The sequence below is a fragment of the Populus nigra genome, chromosome 1 (genome assembly GCF_951802175.1).
Source record: "Populus nigra chromosome 1, ddPopNigr1.1, whole genome shotgun sequence".
Taxonomy (NCBI): Eukaryota; Viridiplantae; Streptophyta; class Magnoliopsida; order Malpighiales; family Salicaceae; genus Populus; species Populus nigra.
In genome coordinates this window covers 41523776-41539468 of record NC_084852.1, presented here as the reverse complement: position 1 = coordinate 41539468, position 15693 = coordinate 41523776, and the positions used below count along the sequence as shown (strand labels likewise).

At 32.3% G+C, this 15693-nt stretch overlaps 1 protein-coding gene and 1 pseudogene across 1 annotated transcript; one reads left to right on the top strand and one right to left on the bottom strand.

Moving 5' to 3' along the window:
* Positions 1 to 2577: 2577 nt before the first annotated feature.
* On the bottom strand, positions 2578 to 3591 carry LOC133682072 (uncharacterized; annotated as a pseudogene).
* A 9230-nt stretch (positions 3592 to 12821) lies between these two features.
* Positions 12822 to 14805, top strand: LOC133678830 (5-amino-6-(5-phospho-D-ribitylamino)uracil phosphatase, chloroplastic-like). Its single transcript, XM_062101348.1, has one exon. It carries the CDS (start codon positions 13409 to 13411, stop codon positions 14552 to 14554), a length of 1146 nt encoding a protein of 381 aa, XP_061957332.1. The 5' UTR covers positions 12822 to 13408; the 3' UTR covers positions 14555 to 14805.
* The last annotated feature ends 888 nt before the right edge of the window (positions 14806 to 15693 follow it).

Here is a 15693-nt window from a genome sequence, read left to right as displayed (position 1 = left end):
ACTCGGTCAAGGGTTGAAGTTCTTGTCCATCCATGTCAAGAAAGCCAGTGTCTGTTGTTTATAGAGAAATGTAAATGGAGCATCACCAGTTATGATCATTATTAAGTGGAGCTTGTTTTTCTAACAATGAACATGACTTGAAGAAGTTAGTCTTGCATATCAGAACTTCACGGTTTCAGCAACACCATTTGCTAATGATGTAGTCATTGACCAGTGTGAACTTTGCGAGACTCGTTCGAGTTCTGTTTCATGTGCAAAACGTAGTGAAACTCTTTGATTCAGATGCTTCATTGGAAACTTAGGCAGCACGTAAAAGGATTGGTAAAAAAACCTCAGAACCGAATTGAAAATGCTCATTTAAAAAGAAAAGGTGGTTATAATTTATACCGTTCATGTTTATAGATAACGATCTACCTAAATGTCCATAGGCCATGACCAAATTCATTTAACTCTACAATGCACCATGACGCAGCCAGGAAAAAGTTGTAAGATCATGTTAGACCTGTGTAGACAGCAAGATTTTGGAGCATAAAATGAAGTCGGGCAGCAAAAGCGGCAGGGACAAAGATAACAAAAAGATGAAAGCAAAACGAAAGGAAGTTTCACAGTCAGATGATTCAGATAACCCCTTGTGATCTTTGCATCTTAAACACGAGAATGTTTCTCCTACCTGTACAGACATTGAATTAGTCAAATCAATAATGTTTGACAACTTTGTGCACATTGATGTCAATCATTTCCTTCATGCTAGTCCAAGATTATGTTTCTTTTACTTGCTGTTCCAAGTTTTTGAGCAATTATTGCAGCAAACTCCTTTTAGATCCCTCCGGCTACTTGCACCCTTATCTATTTTTCTTTCACCTCTCCGCATCCAAAGAATTGTTAGAACATTAGGATGATCAGAAATGCTAGTTATGGTCCTTGTCGGTCGAGAGCTTTTGCTGTACGGCATCATAAACTTGCTGGACGGATGTCTTCTGCAATCTGGAAGCTGCTTTTTGACAGGGACAAAATGCACCACACACTTGTGCATTACACACTTGTGCTGGGACCTCAACATGATGGGTACTGTAGAATAGCTCCCTAGTGTCACGTATGTGCCAGCTTCCACCGCCACTTTTCTCAGCCTCTTCAGGGCGATATAATCATTGTCCAGTGACCATCACGGCATCACCATACCATCAACGGTCTGAGTAACGTCCTGTCAATAGAATGCCAAGTCCGTTGGTCTCAAAGGAAAGAGATGACATGGAAGTTTTTAGTTCGCATTTGGTTAGTGTCCACAAACACAGAAGAGATAGAAACGTATTTAGTTGGATGGATGAAGACATAGAAATAAAATAAGTCTATCTCTAGAAAAATTTTGGAGTGAATTTCTTTACTCCTGTTTAAAGAGGGAATATCCCTTCTATTTTCATTGTCCTCGTCTTTTCTGTCTTTAGATAGTAACCAAATGCTAATGCTAAGCATAAAATGAAAGCAATCTCAATTAATTCAATTGAATGGGCTGGGGAAGAATTTAGATCAGTTAACAATCAGTTGCATATCATTAGATAAAGACATCAGTAAAGATGATCGACTTTTGAGCCATCAACACAGGAATTGCGATATTTATGCAGATGGTAACAGCTAAAATAACATCTTTGTCCATAAAAATAGAGAATCATGTTTTTGCTTCACCACTTGGATTATTTAGCATCAAAAGCAAATGTGAGGAATAAAGTGAAAATATCAAAATGTACAAACATCTGATATAAATACCAATGGCATGAGTGTGTGTCCACCAGATGGGACATAGAACACTAAAAGGATCAATGAAAAAGCCAATAGAACACCATAAAGCAATTCCAAGTAGTTACCTTGATAGTTGCAATGCCAGGCTTCTGCTCTTTAGTTTCAGGAGCTAGAAGCACAGGATCCTCCTGCAAGACAAGGAAACCACAAACAGAAAAATATAACCTGAGTCTGACGATGACATGAACAATTAGGAAAAAAAGAAAGCAAATGCAACCATGATTCCACACAAAGGTCCTCAAAACAAGTGAAGCATCTCCACATCAAATTTAAACACACAAACAGTTGACAGCTTAAATTTCAAAATTGTCCAATTAGCTAACCTAACTTGACCACAACACCCTATAACAAGGAATTACTCAAACATGAAAACCCTAGCTAGAAGCAATCAAAGAATGAAAAAAATTGAAAGAAGAAAAACAAGAACTCTCAATTCCATCAATCATTTCAGTTCCTTTCCCTGTAAATGTGCATTTTCCCGGAAGCCGCTTCAAGCTCAGGAGAGTTTGCTCCTCATTTTCACTCCCCAAATCTGTTACCCCATACAAACTCCAAATCCTCAACAAAATAGGTCCAGAATAAAAACCGCGTCTGATCAATAAAACAAACCAGACAATAGCTATTTTTATTATTTTTTTAAGGGTAACTGCTACGAGTTATTAAATTAATCGTGCAAGGATCACACTAAAAACGTAAAGTTTTGGTAGAAAGAGGCTTGAGGTGGTGGGGTATATACATTTGTTATTTTCCAAAACTGGATCACCATTTTGTAACCTTCTTATTTCTAGAACAAAGCTTGAAACTCTTCTTTTTTCCCCTTCAGAATTGTTTGCACAGCAATGAAAAAAGATTGGCCGTGAAAATATCAGCAGCAGTCTAAAATGCTAAAATGATTTTCCTTTTTTAAATAAACATTGGCTTTGTCAAACTTATAATGTTTCGACTCCTATCCTGTTCTTTTCTCCACAATTTCCTTCAGGGTTGTCCAAGATTTTCTCTTTCTTTTACTTAACGTGCTGCTGACAGTTTTTCCCGCATCCATTGCAGCAGAACTGCTTTCAGACTGCTCTTTTTTGTTTGCTGATCTATTTCTCTTTCTCTTCTTTGCATCCAACAGAGAATATTTGTTGCTTGGTTGTGGAGTTGCTGGACTGTTTGTGATGTAAGTGCTTGCCGATATTTACCGGTTAAAGCAGTCTCGTCAGTCTTAATTATCTCGTTTGTCTCAACTCTCGCAAATGGAGTTGCTAGACTGTTCATGATGGAAGTATCCATTAATTGCAGGCAAAGTTGTCTCGTGTATCTTGATTATCTCATCTTTGCTACTTGTGCCTTCATCCGAGTTGGCAGACTTTTGAAGCATGGACTTGGCAGATTTTGATTTAGCAGCCGGCGTGGCCGCGTCGTGGGCATATTTCCTTCAGGCCTTTAGGAGTTCCTCTTTTTTGTTTAAAATGTGAACAGTGGTGGCATTTGCACACCACATTATTCTTCATCAAAGTATAAAACTTCTTGTCCCGGTGCCTTGCCTTTGCTCGATTCTTTTAAATTCGTATTGTGCAGATTAAGCCAGGCTGAAGAATTGTCTCGCACCTGCAAAGCAAAGGATTCCCAATTAGGCGGAAAATTCCTACTGACCATGACAAGATTGAATTTCAACAGCAAAAACATAAAGAATCAAGATAAGAACGGGGCTGCGACTGTGATCTCCCAGTCAGCAAATGACTTCTTGTTCATACAAGCTCATCTTCACCAGTGACAGCACATGCAAGATTACGCATTCAAGTAGAGTGCCATTTCCACACAAGTAGAAATATCATATATAGGTTTGAATTACAAGAAAGAAGCAATCAGTTATAACTATGTTTGAATTAAATACATCTCTATAGAATCAGTTGTACTAGGATTATATATATATATATATATATATATAAACAACTTATCTGTACAATTGTAAATTGAAGATTAAAACTTTAAAATCATTATTTATTTATTTTTATTTTTATTTAATATGGATGTTCGGGTCATCTCGTGCATATCTCGACTAATCTTACGAGCCTTGAAGTTAACAAATATAAAATCTTTATTCTTTCTCCAACTCCACATTGTATCAGCCTATATAAGTAGACATCCATCCCTTACTCATCTTCAATCATCATGTCTACCTCTCAATTCCGCCATACATGGCAATTGCATCTTTGATATTATTTGAAAATATATTAAAATAATATTATTTTATTTTTTAAATTTTATTCTTAACATTAACCCATCAAAAAAAAAAACAAACATGTGGCTAGCCTTGCTGCCCAACATTGCCGAAAAAGGAATCAAGAGCTTAATTTTGATTTGGGGTGTGGGAATGAATTCTAAATTATCTACGTGTCGTCATCATGGCAGCCAAAAAAAGGGGTTGTTCTAGTTGGTCGAGATTGTCACTTCAAAATAGACTTGGATAGATGTTGTTGTTTTTTTTGTCATGGTGTGAGGTTTAGAGTTCAAAACTAATTTGAGTTGGGGTGATTTGTACAGTTGGGGAATTTGACCGACGTTGCAGGTTCAATGTTTTCTCAGATGCCCTTTGAAAGTAGGGGAGGGGGCCTTGATGACGTGTCCAGGGAAACCAATCAAGTAGTCAGTCATCCTTGTCCGAACTATAATTCCACCTTTCCATCCTCGTAGTATAGAAAATGACTTCAATTCACGAGTTTCGTCGTTTTTACTTGTAAGACCTTCTAGAATAATTCTTCCATTCTCCGGAGAATAAATTCACTAAACTAGAAAAAACAAAATATATTTCAGTGTTTATTCTTTCTACCTAAAGTCCTTAATTTCCATTCATTAAATGAAATGGTATTTACTCACTAGTATTAAATTACATAGTTGGCTTGCACTCTATGTTATGTTGGGTAAGATAAAAATAAATAAATGTAAGAAAAAAAAATATATATATATATATATATAAGTGTTGTTAACATTTTCTAGTATGGGGATTGAACCAATATGATTTATTTGACTTGACGAGTTTAAAAATAATTCCAACTACCTGTAAAAAGCAATTTGACTCATAAAAATTCATGAAAACATTTTTTAAAAAAAAAATTATTAAGACAACAACATATTGGATCGACCCTAACGAACCTAAGTTAACCTATCAAATTCATAACTCAGGTTATGAGACCATGATAACATCATACAAAGCAAATAAAAATAAATTATAAAACTCAATTCTCAATCAACTCAATGATGATCAATAAATTTAATAAAAAATTAAAAATAAAAATAAAATGACTCAGGTCATGAGACCGTGATAACCTCATAGAAAGTAAATCGAAACAAATTATAAAGCATAATTTTCAATCAACTCAAAGTTGAATGATGAAATTGAAAAAAAATCCAATTAAAAAGAAACACAAAAAATGACCTTAGTAAACTTTGGTTAACCTGCCAATTGGGATAGCCTCATAGAAAGTAAACAAAAAAATAACTTGAGTCAGCTCGGGTTAACTTGTCAAACTCGCGACCTAGATCATGAGATTAAGATAGTCTTATAGAAAGCAAATTGAAACAAATTATGAAGTTTAATTCCAAATCAATCCATTATATATTGAATTATGAAATTAAAAATAAATCAATCTAAAAATATAATATAATAAAACGACTTAAGTTTACACAAGTAAACCCATAAAACTCGTGACTGGAGTCATGAGATCAAGATAATCTCATATAAAGCAAACTAAAACAATTCATGAAACCTAATTCCTAATAAACTCAATATTGAAAAAATTTTAATTAAAAAAAAACTTCGAGCCAACCGGGTTAACCTTCCAAACCCGCAACATATTTCATGAGACTGAATTAACCACGTACAAAATAAATCGTAATAAATCATAAAGCTTAATCTTCAATAAACCAAATTATAAATGATAAAATTAGATAAAGAAAAACATAATTTTTTTATTAAAAAAAACAGAAGCCAAAAAAAAATTATTGTAATGAATATTATTTCATAAGATGATACACGATAAAAACATCACATCTCTTTTATAGTTTTTTATTTGTCATTTAAAAAAAAATTATTATGGTATAATTAATTAAAAATTAAATTATAAAAAGTTTCCCAGAGAGCGAGTAGTATATTGTTTTTTTATCTTTTAGTACATTTGCTCAATCATACTGCAAGTCCTTGGATGACAACCATCTCATTTATCTCCGATCAACCCTCGCCAGCATAGAACCACCGCTAGTATCTTGGCAAAAAGCCACTAAGATCAACAAACAATTGTAGCCCTTTTTGGTCTGAATTTCACATTTTTTAGTTTTTGTTGAACTATATATATATATATATATATATATATATATATATATATATATATATATATATATATATATATGGTTTGCAGTTGGGAAAAGGATTATGGACTTGTGTCTTGATAGGATTAGGAAGCCATCGGATAACTGTATTGGGCTTCGAGTGTTTTTGGGGTCTCGGTATTGGTTTTGGATTAGAACTAGTTACATGACCCGCGCGATGCCGCGGGTTAATTTGTTTACATAAAAAATATAAAAAAAAAAATTAAGATCTAAAAGTATTAGGTTTTTTTTCAAAGCTATACTCAAGAGTCTTGAGTTTAGCTGCAACGCCTAACCCAAGAGTAATATTTATAATATTAATAATAACATTAAACTTGCATGACCCAAGTTTAAGTGGATCTGACTGCAATACCAGACCCAATAATTTTGGATGTGGGTCTGGCTGCAAGATTGTGTCATAAAAGTGTGATAATTAAATAAAATAATTTAAAAAAAAAGAAAAAAAACCAACATAAAGAAAAAAAACTAAAGAAGAAAAAGAAAAAAATCTGAATTAATTGGGTTAACCCTTCAAACCAGATTAACTCGTCAAACCTTGGATTCGTGTCGTGAAAGTTTGATAACTAAATAAAAAAAAATATTTGACGGGTTAACATAGAATTAACTGGGCTAACCCTTCAAACCAGGTTAACCCGTCAAACTCGGGATCCGTGTCATGAAAGTTTGATAACTAAATAGAAAAAAATTGAACATTAATAAACTAAATTAAACAAAAAAAATTAATTAAAAAGGAAAAAAAACAAACAAAAAAGCATCAGCCTTTTCACTGTGGACTGTACTGTGTAGTCCACAATCAAAGGTATAAAGACGGCAAAAAAGCAAAAAGAAAAACTAAAGGCATCAGTCGATAACTAAATAGAAAAAAAATTAATATTGATGAACTAAATTAAAAAAATTAAATAAAAGAAAAAAACTTATAAGATGAAAAAAACTAATGAAGAAAAAGAAAAAAAATCTAAATTAACTGGGTTAACCCGTCAAACCTGAGAACCATGTTATGAAAGTCTGATAACTAAATAGAAAAACATTTAATATCAACAAACTAAATAATAAAAAAATTAATTAAAAAAAGAGAGAAGGCATCAACCTTTTCATCGTAGACTGCACTGTGCAATCCACCGTGAAAGGCATAAAAAAAAGAAAAAAAAGAAAAAACTAAAGGCATATAATATTAAAAGATGAAATCAGAAAAAAAATCTGAATCAACTGGGTTAACCCGCCAAATCAGGTTAACTCGTCAAACCTGAGATTCGTATCATGAAAGTGTGATAACTAAATAGAAAAAAGATTTAACATCAATGAAATAAATTTAAAAAAAGGATTAATTAAAAAGAAAAAAACAAACAAAAAACCAACAGGAAGAAAAAAAAATTAATGAAGAAAAATAAAAAAATCTGAATTAACTGAGTTAACCCTTCAAACCAGGTTAATCTGTCAAGCCCGAGATACGTGTCATGAAAGTCTGATAATTAAATAGAAAGAAATTTAACATTAACAAACTAAACTAAACGAAAAAAATTAATTAAAAAAAGTAAAAAAAAAATCAGGTTAACCCGTCAAACCTGGGATCCGTATCATGAAAGTCTGATAACTAAATAAAAAATTAACATTAGCAAACTAAATTAAACAAAAAAAATTCATAAAAAGAAAAAAACACAAAAAAAAAAGCAAAAAAAACCATAAAGGCATAAAAAAATACAATTTTTTTTTTAAAAGATAGCACAGCGTTTCACTATGGACTGTGTGGACTGTACCGTGAAACACCGAACAGTTTTAGTATATGTTATAATTATATAATAATATAATTATAATTATAATTATTCGTCCACCAAGTGTTTCCCTAACTTACATTATCTGATGTAGAAGGGCCAAGGCTTGATGTATTTGTTCATTCACCATGAGTTTTTGTTCTTCAAGAACCAAAACACAGAGGGCAGAAGAGACAGGAGACAAAGTTGAAAAAATAAATGTGGTGGACATCCATCAACTCTTTTCAAGCAACCGAAGTTAAGAAAAACAAAAAAGATGAAAGTTAAAACAACGCGTGAGAAAACCTGCAAGAAAAAGAGTTTTAGAATGAAAAACACTATTAAAATCCACAGTAAAAATAGAGTAAATATACAGTGTTTTCGTAAGCTCTTTTAGTTTTTTTTAATATTTGTGTTTTAGAAATGCTTTCCATTGATAACGAAGAATAGTTTGGAAATTTTATCCAAACTGTATTCTATAAAAATTTATTTTTTTATTAAAATTAATAATGTTTTATATATTTTGAATTGTTTTAATATACTAATTTTTAAAATAATTTTAAAAAAATATTATTTTAATACAATTCGACATGAAAAATACTTTAAATAATAATTGCAACCATGCTTCCAAATATTTTTTAAATGAAATCAAAGCCGGGGAAAGAATTTTTGATGAGTTGTTTGATTGTGTTTGTAGAGAAAAAAATTATAACATAAAAATTATTTTTTTATCATGGATTTAAAAAAAAAAAAACGTTGTTCAGATGTCAAATGAAGCATGTTTCCTTGCGACCTCCAACCTCTCAATAAATTATGAAAGAGAAAGAGAAAGAGAAAAAAAAAGCATTGTTGTCTAAAGATCTTGATAGTGTTGGGAATTATAATAGTAGAGTATATTTTATTTAAAAAATTATCTAAATTATATATTTTTTTAAAAAATTATTTTTAATATTAACCTATCAAAATAATATAAAATAATTTAAAACATTAAAAAAAAATAAGCAAAAAAAACAAAAGTTTCCATTTTCAACGGTAGCTGAAGCAATATAAAATAATGATGTGGCCCACCACCCTACTTGGCCACGTGGTTTGAATGATAAAACGATCCTTCACTGAGAATTTAATTGAAAAATAGGCTGAGAAGTCAACTCAATCTGGAGTACCAGTGTAAGAATGTAACTAGACTTGGCCGGTGACCAGATAAAACTCGTGCTAAAAAATATCAGAGAATTAAGGTAAACGGTTTGAATTTAATTTTGGATTTTTTTCTAATAAAATATATCATCCATTAAAAGGTTATGTTTTTTATTAGGTGATGTCATAGGCACATCCTGACATTAAAAATATACATTTTAAAAAGATTTTCAAATCAAGACTTCCATGGGAACTCTGTATTATAACAATGAAATTATATTTTTACCTTCCAAAAAAAACTCATTGCTGTCTTGCAGTGGTAAGATGGTATTTTTACCATATTCACTTATTATTTTATATTTATTTGGAGATGTTTTGGTTTTTTTATAATTTTTTACACAGTTAAATTACTTTGTTATTTTTAAAAACAAAACAAAAATAAATACGGTTTGAAGATTTTTTTGGAATTTTCTTTTGACATGGACGATGTAACTACTCTATTGCCCTTGAAATTAAAAGGTCTTAAGCTTTTCTTTAGGAGCATGTTGGTATTTTCATATTGGTTTTCTTAGTAATTATCGGGTGGTTTTATGGCTGATTGGGTAATTTACTTAATAAACAAATAATTAAAAAAAACAAAAAGCTGTTGGCATGTTCATGGAACGTGCTAGTGCATGCGTCACCATGTTATTTTCGGGCGGCACATGTTGTGACTTACAGCCAAGGTTGTCAATTCCGTTTCGGTAGGTGTTTCGTTTTTTCAATTGGAACGGAATGTTTCAGTTTCGGAGTGTTTCGGCGTGCCGTTTCGGGGTTGTACTGTTCATATATATATATATATATATATATATATATATTCAACAAACATAATTCAAATTCAAGATAAATTAATTATAAATTATACAATACAAACACAATGCCAAACAAATATAATTTCAAAATTTAAAATATTTCTAAATAGTCAAGAATAAATAGATCTTTAACTTAAAGTAATTCAACTTAAACAAAATATCAAAATATTATGAAAGTAAAATGTTTTAACACAAATATTTTAAATATAAAGTTAGGTCAATGTTATTAAGGCTAATGAAATCTAAAGCATCCCTTGTTTTGCTCAAATTCCTACAAAGTATAAACATGAAAAAAACAACATGAATATAAACCATATATATTAGTGATAAATCTAATTTTAAAAAATTAATATCATTGTTAATGAAAATAGTAATAATAATTTTCAATGTTATTATTAATATCATTGTTATAGAAAATAGTAATAAAAAAGAGATTTTTATAATTGAGTGGTTTAATTAATTAAATTGAATAAGGTTCAATTTGATTCAATGGCTTTTCAAGAGCGGAACGGAACATGTGGAATGGAACCGGAACGTTTCGGGCGGAATTTAGCCGAAAAATCCGGAACGGACCGAGATTTAAAATGAGATGAAATTTGTTCCGTTTTGTTCCGTTTTTTGAATTGGTATGGAATGTTTCGGCCATTCCGGACGGAACGGAACGGAATTGACAACCTTGCTTACAGCGAGTAAAAATCAGCCTCCTCGGTGTTTTTTTATTTGCAATGACAAGAGTTACCTTTTCATGCTACACATGTGACTTCATTCTTGATGGTTTGGTAACAATTGACCTTTTTTTAATCTTTTCTCTTTCTTTTTTGATTTTCATATTTGCCCGTACAATATTTCACAACAACTCTTCAAGTTTTTTTTATAGGGTCTCTACTTTTTTAATTGTTATGTCTTTTATTTGAATTAATTTAATGAATTGAATATTTATTTTTTAATTTTATTCTTCATTAATTTTTTTCATTTCAAAATTGATTTTCATTCTTTTGACTGGTATTTATTTTATTTTGGATGGTTTTTAAAATTGATTTTTTTTACAATTTCATTCTCCTTCATTATTACACATTAGATTTTATCCTCGTTTTTTATTGCTATTTTTTAACCTTGAAAATTTTTAATATTTTTTTTGATTTCATTCTTCAATTTTAAATTGAGTTTATTGATTGACTCATAATCTAAGATTTAACAGGTTGTGAATTTGAGAGATTTACCTAGATTTAGAAGAATCATCCAAGTTTTTTAGTTGTTTTTTTCTTTTTTTTTAAACTCGTGTTTTTCGGTTCCATCATTTAGCATTTGACTTAATTTGATATTGGGCTTCATAATTTTTTTTCTTTGTATAAGATTTTTCATTGCTTTGAAAAATTGACTTTGAATTATCTTTGATTATTTTTTCTTTTACTAGATTTAGCTTCTTTTAAAATATTTTTTTTAATTAAATTTAATGAATTGCTCGATAGTTATGTTTTTAAAATATACCATCCATTGTGTCACTATCTTCATTCATTTTAATATTTTTGTAAGATTAGAAAATAAATATTTAAACCGCAAACATAGTGTAAGGTATTAAATCATTTATTTTTTTAAGCTCGTGTTTTTTTAGTTTTATCATTCAGTGTTTGATTTATTTGACGATTGAGCTTCCTTTTTTTTGTTTCCATATGATTTTTCATTAATTTTAAAAATAAGATGAGTTATCTTGTATCTTTTTATTTATCATTTATTGTTTTTTAATCATATTATTAGATTAACCGACTTAATGGATCTAGACAAATGAACTACCCTGGTCTCAAATTTCTCTTTCTTCTTTAAAAATGCTAGTCCGAGCCGTTTCGTAGTGCAAGACACCATTTTAGGTTTGATCGAGTTATTTTTTTTATTGAATATTTTTTTTATTTCAGACCTTCAATATTTGATTAATTTAAATTATGATATCTAATTTGTTTTTATTTTAATTTCATAGTGTTGTCATATACTCATGTTCCATATCAAGAGTTTTGTAAGTTAAACATGATTAATCTTGATCAATCCAATATGTTAGTATCTTAGTATTCTTTTTAAAAAATATCATTTGGTATACATGTTCTCAATATTTTTTTAAAAAATCATCCATTGTATACTAAACTTTTAACTTTCTAATATTTTTATATTTTTTTATAAGATTATAAAAAAAAAATCCAACTCACGTGGAATCACGGGAAAAAAACTATTCATACACTACATGAACATAGGGCACGCAAATGCCTTACATTGATCATTAATTAAAGGAAACTTGTACGTTGGAGCATTTACTTTTGAAGTTGCTTTCAGTCATGTGTCTGCCAAATTCCAATACTTCAGAATCATGATCATAAGTTTTTCTTTGCTCTCTCGATTAGTATGCCTTTTGACACTCATTTCTCTTACAAAACTGGCATCTCTAGGCTTCAAGTTACTGTTCAATATTTTCATAATTTCTGGGAGTTGTGATTGTGATTTATAAATTATTTTAAAAAAATAGTGAGATTTATATAAAAATCTTGATATTTGATTTTCGGATTTGAAAAAGAATTCCAATTCACATAATTAATTAATTAGTACTGAAAATGGCGGTGGATACGAGTAATACAAATTATTCAGACATGATGGCTTGAGTGTATCAAGGGCTTCACTTAGTTTTTGCAATCATGTCCTGTCCTAAACATATAACAGATAAAGCATATGCTTTTATATTTTTATTTAACTGAATTTTTGTTTTTAGTTATAGGAAATCCTAATAAGAGAAGGCAAGGGAAATATTAAAAAGGCGTGGGAGTAATTTATTTTTGGGACATAAAACTGACACGTGCACAGCAAACTGGCCCCTTTTGCCGGCTTGACCGGTCTCCGTAAACAAGCCTGGATGTAATTATAAGCCACAGAAAACCACCACCTTTCCTTCATCAACAAACAACACACACACATATTCACATATCCCTTCCTCCCTCGAAGAATCTAGCCTCTCCCCTCTCCTTCGCCATTTCCACCCACCAAATCTTTAATCAACGGTCACTTCTCCCCAGGTTCTTCATTCCCTTTTTTTTCCCACACTAAAATTGATAGAAGTCTTCTTAAATTAGAGGCCTTTTTTATTTGTTGTCTATTTGCTTTGTTTTAGCTTTCTGGGGTTCAGTTTTTATAGGTTTTATAGTTGTTTTTATATATATTTTTTTAGGTTTTAGATTGTTGGGGTTAATGGGTTATGCTTCGTTTGGCTTTTAAGGAAGCAAGGTGGGTTCTTTTTAGAGTAAGAAAGCCTTGCTTTATTCTTGTCTCTTTTAAGGTTTTTAGAAAATATTATTATAAGACTTTGTATAGCTTTCTATCAAAAAGTCTAGGTATTGAATTGATGCGTGTAATTATAATTGCTGCTGTTTAAATTTTAAATTGTGTACGGTTCCATAGGAATTGATTTAGGGGAAGTTAGGTTAGATTCGTGTTGGAATTTGTTGGCGGGTTTGGCTATTCTGAGAACCGGTAAACATGGCGGATTCAATTGCTGCAGCATCTCTTATTGGGTATAGGCCACTCAGTGGAGGATTGTCTGTTAAGGATGGTTCTTACAGGAGGAAATCTTTGAGTAGTTGTTGGCGTCCTGTAAATGAGTTTGTGGGAAAAAGGATTCTTTATTCTTCTCCTATGTTGCCAAGATTGAAAATTGATATGTTAGTTAATACCTCGATTAAGGCTCTGGCAAAGGAGCTTACAAAAGAGGCGTATTCATTCAGAGAGAGAGAGAGAATACCACGGACTTGGAATTACCGAGTTGATACTGGTGCTGATAGAAAACCAGGTTTGTGGCCACCAGAGAATAGAGCGGATAACCCTTCGTTGCATAACCCCTTGATTCGACAAGAAAGGATGGGTTGTGGTTGGTTGGGTGCTATATTTGAATGGGAGGGTGTGATAATTGAGGATAATCCTGATCTCGAGAGGCAAGCCTGGCTCTCTCTTTCTCAAGAAGAAGGGAAACCTGCTCCTCCAGCCTTTATTTTGAGACGAGTAGAAGGGATGAAGAATGAGCAAGCGATATCTGAAGTCTTGTGTTGGTCGAGAGACCCAGCAGAGATGAAAAGAATGGCTACGAGGAGGGAAGAAATCTACCAATCACTGCAAGGTGGGATATATAGATTACGGACTGGTTCAAAGGAGTTTGTGAATATTTTGATGCGTCACAAGATACCAATGGCATTGGTTTCCACACGTCCAAGAAAGACTCTCGAGAATGCAATTGGAACCATTGGGATAGAAGGGTATTTCACTGTTATTGTAGCAGCAGAAGATGTTCACAGGGGGAAGCCGGATCCAGAGATGTTTATTTATGCAGCCCAGCTTCTAAACTTTATACCACAACGCTGTATTGTGTTTGGGAACTCTAATCAGGCCGTGGAGGCTGCCCATGATGCTTTTATGAAGTGTGTAGCTGTTGCTAGCAAGCATCCTGTGTATGAGCTTGGTGCTGCAGACTTGGCGGTGAGGAAATTAGATGAACTTTCAATTGTTGATCTGAAAAATCTTGCTGATATTGAATCCCCAGAATTTGGGCCTCCTGAGCCAGAGTTGGAGCTGGAGCTGGAGGAGGATAATGATCGATCTACCAGAGTGGGAGTTGATGATATCTTCTGGTAACTCTAATGAATTGTACAGTTTACTTTGTGCTTTATCAAATTCTTGTTGACAATAGTTATATATTGCCCCCCCTAGAATCACTGCTAACCAATGAATCCCTTGCCGTGTACAAGGGATAAAAAGGATTAAAAAGTAGAAAGGGGAAATAGAAGAAAAACAGGAAGAAAAAAAAAAGGCAGTCTGCATTGGGACTAGCATTACCTTATGATGTATGTATCATCCGTACCATGTATATAATTGTGTTTCAGCAATGTTTCTGTGTTGCTTCTCCCTATTTCTGTTTGAACTTTAGAATTGTTTCAACTGTACGTGTAAAAATCATATGCAACATTACTCAATATGGTCTTTATTTTTCAGACTGTTCACCATTCTCTTACCATCTCTGCAACACAGGTGCTTAATTAGTGATAAGTGATTTAGATGATTAGGTTAAGACTTGCGAGCTAGTTCGTAATGCTTGGCATGTTTCCTTGGAGGTTGGGGTGGTTTAATGAAATCCTTCGTTTCTCAAAAGTTCGGGATGTTTGGCTGAGCAGTTTGGCATTTGTAATTTCATTGCTTGTTCCCCTCCAAGGGACCAATGATTTGACTCGTACAATTATTAGATCCCTCCACGTAAAATTATTAACAACACTACTCAATTTAGTTGTTGATGGAGAACGAACTAGCCTTTGTGGCAAAAGTGTCCCCTTTCGTTAAGTTCTCAACTATTCTTTTGTAATTTTGCTCGAAAGTCGTGAGTTGCTTCATATTGGTTTCTCAAGGCTGGGGACTGGGGTGCTGTTCCGTCCGTTCTCATAATTTGGTACTGAGTTTCTCTGCAGCTTCTTCTGGGTTCTAATCCAAGGGGACCAATGACCTGGATGTTCACGAGTCGACGTAGACATTCCAGGAGGAGAATGAAAAATGGTTTAACTCAATAATTTAGATGCAAGGATACTTAAATTCATGATTCTTCTGTTCTGATTCTGAGAGCACTCGATCTGACTTATCGCCAACTGCCTAATTGCTGTCTTGTAAGTTAGGGTGACACCTGAGTTTGGAGCTCAGCTTGGAAACGTATGCCGCCAGATTGTCACAATCACGGAGCAAAACATAAAAGAACTTGTCCTAGCTCCATAAAAAGTAAAGAAAAAAGA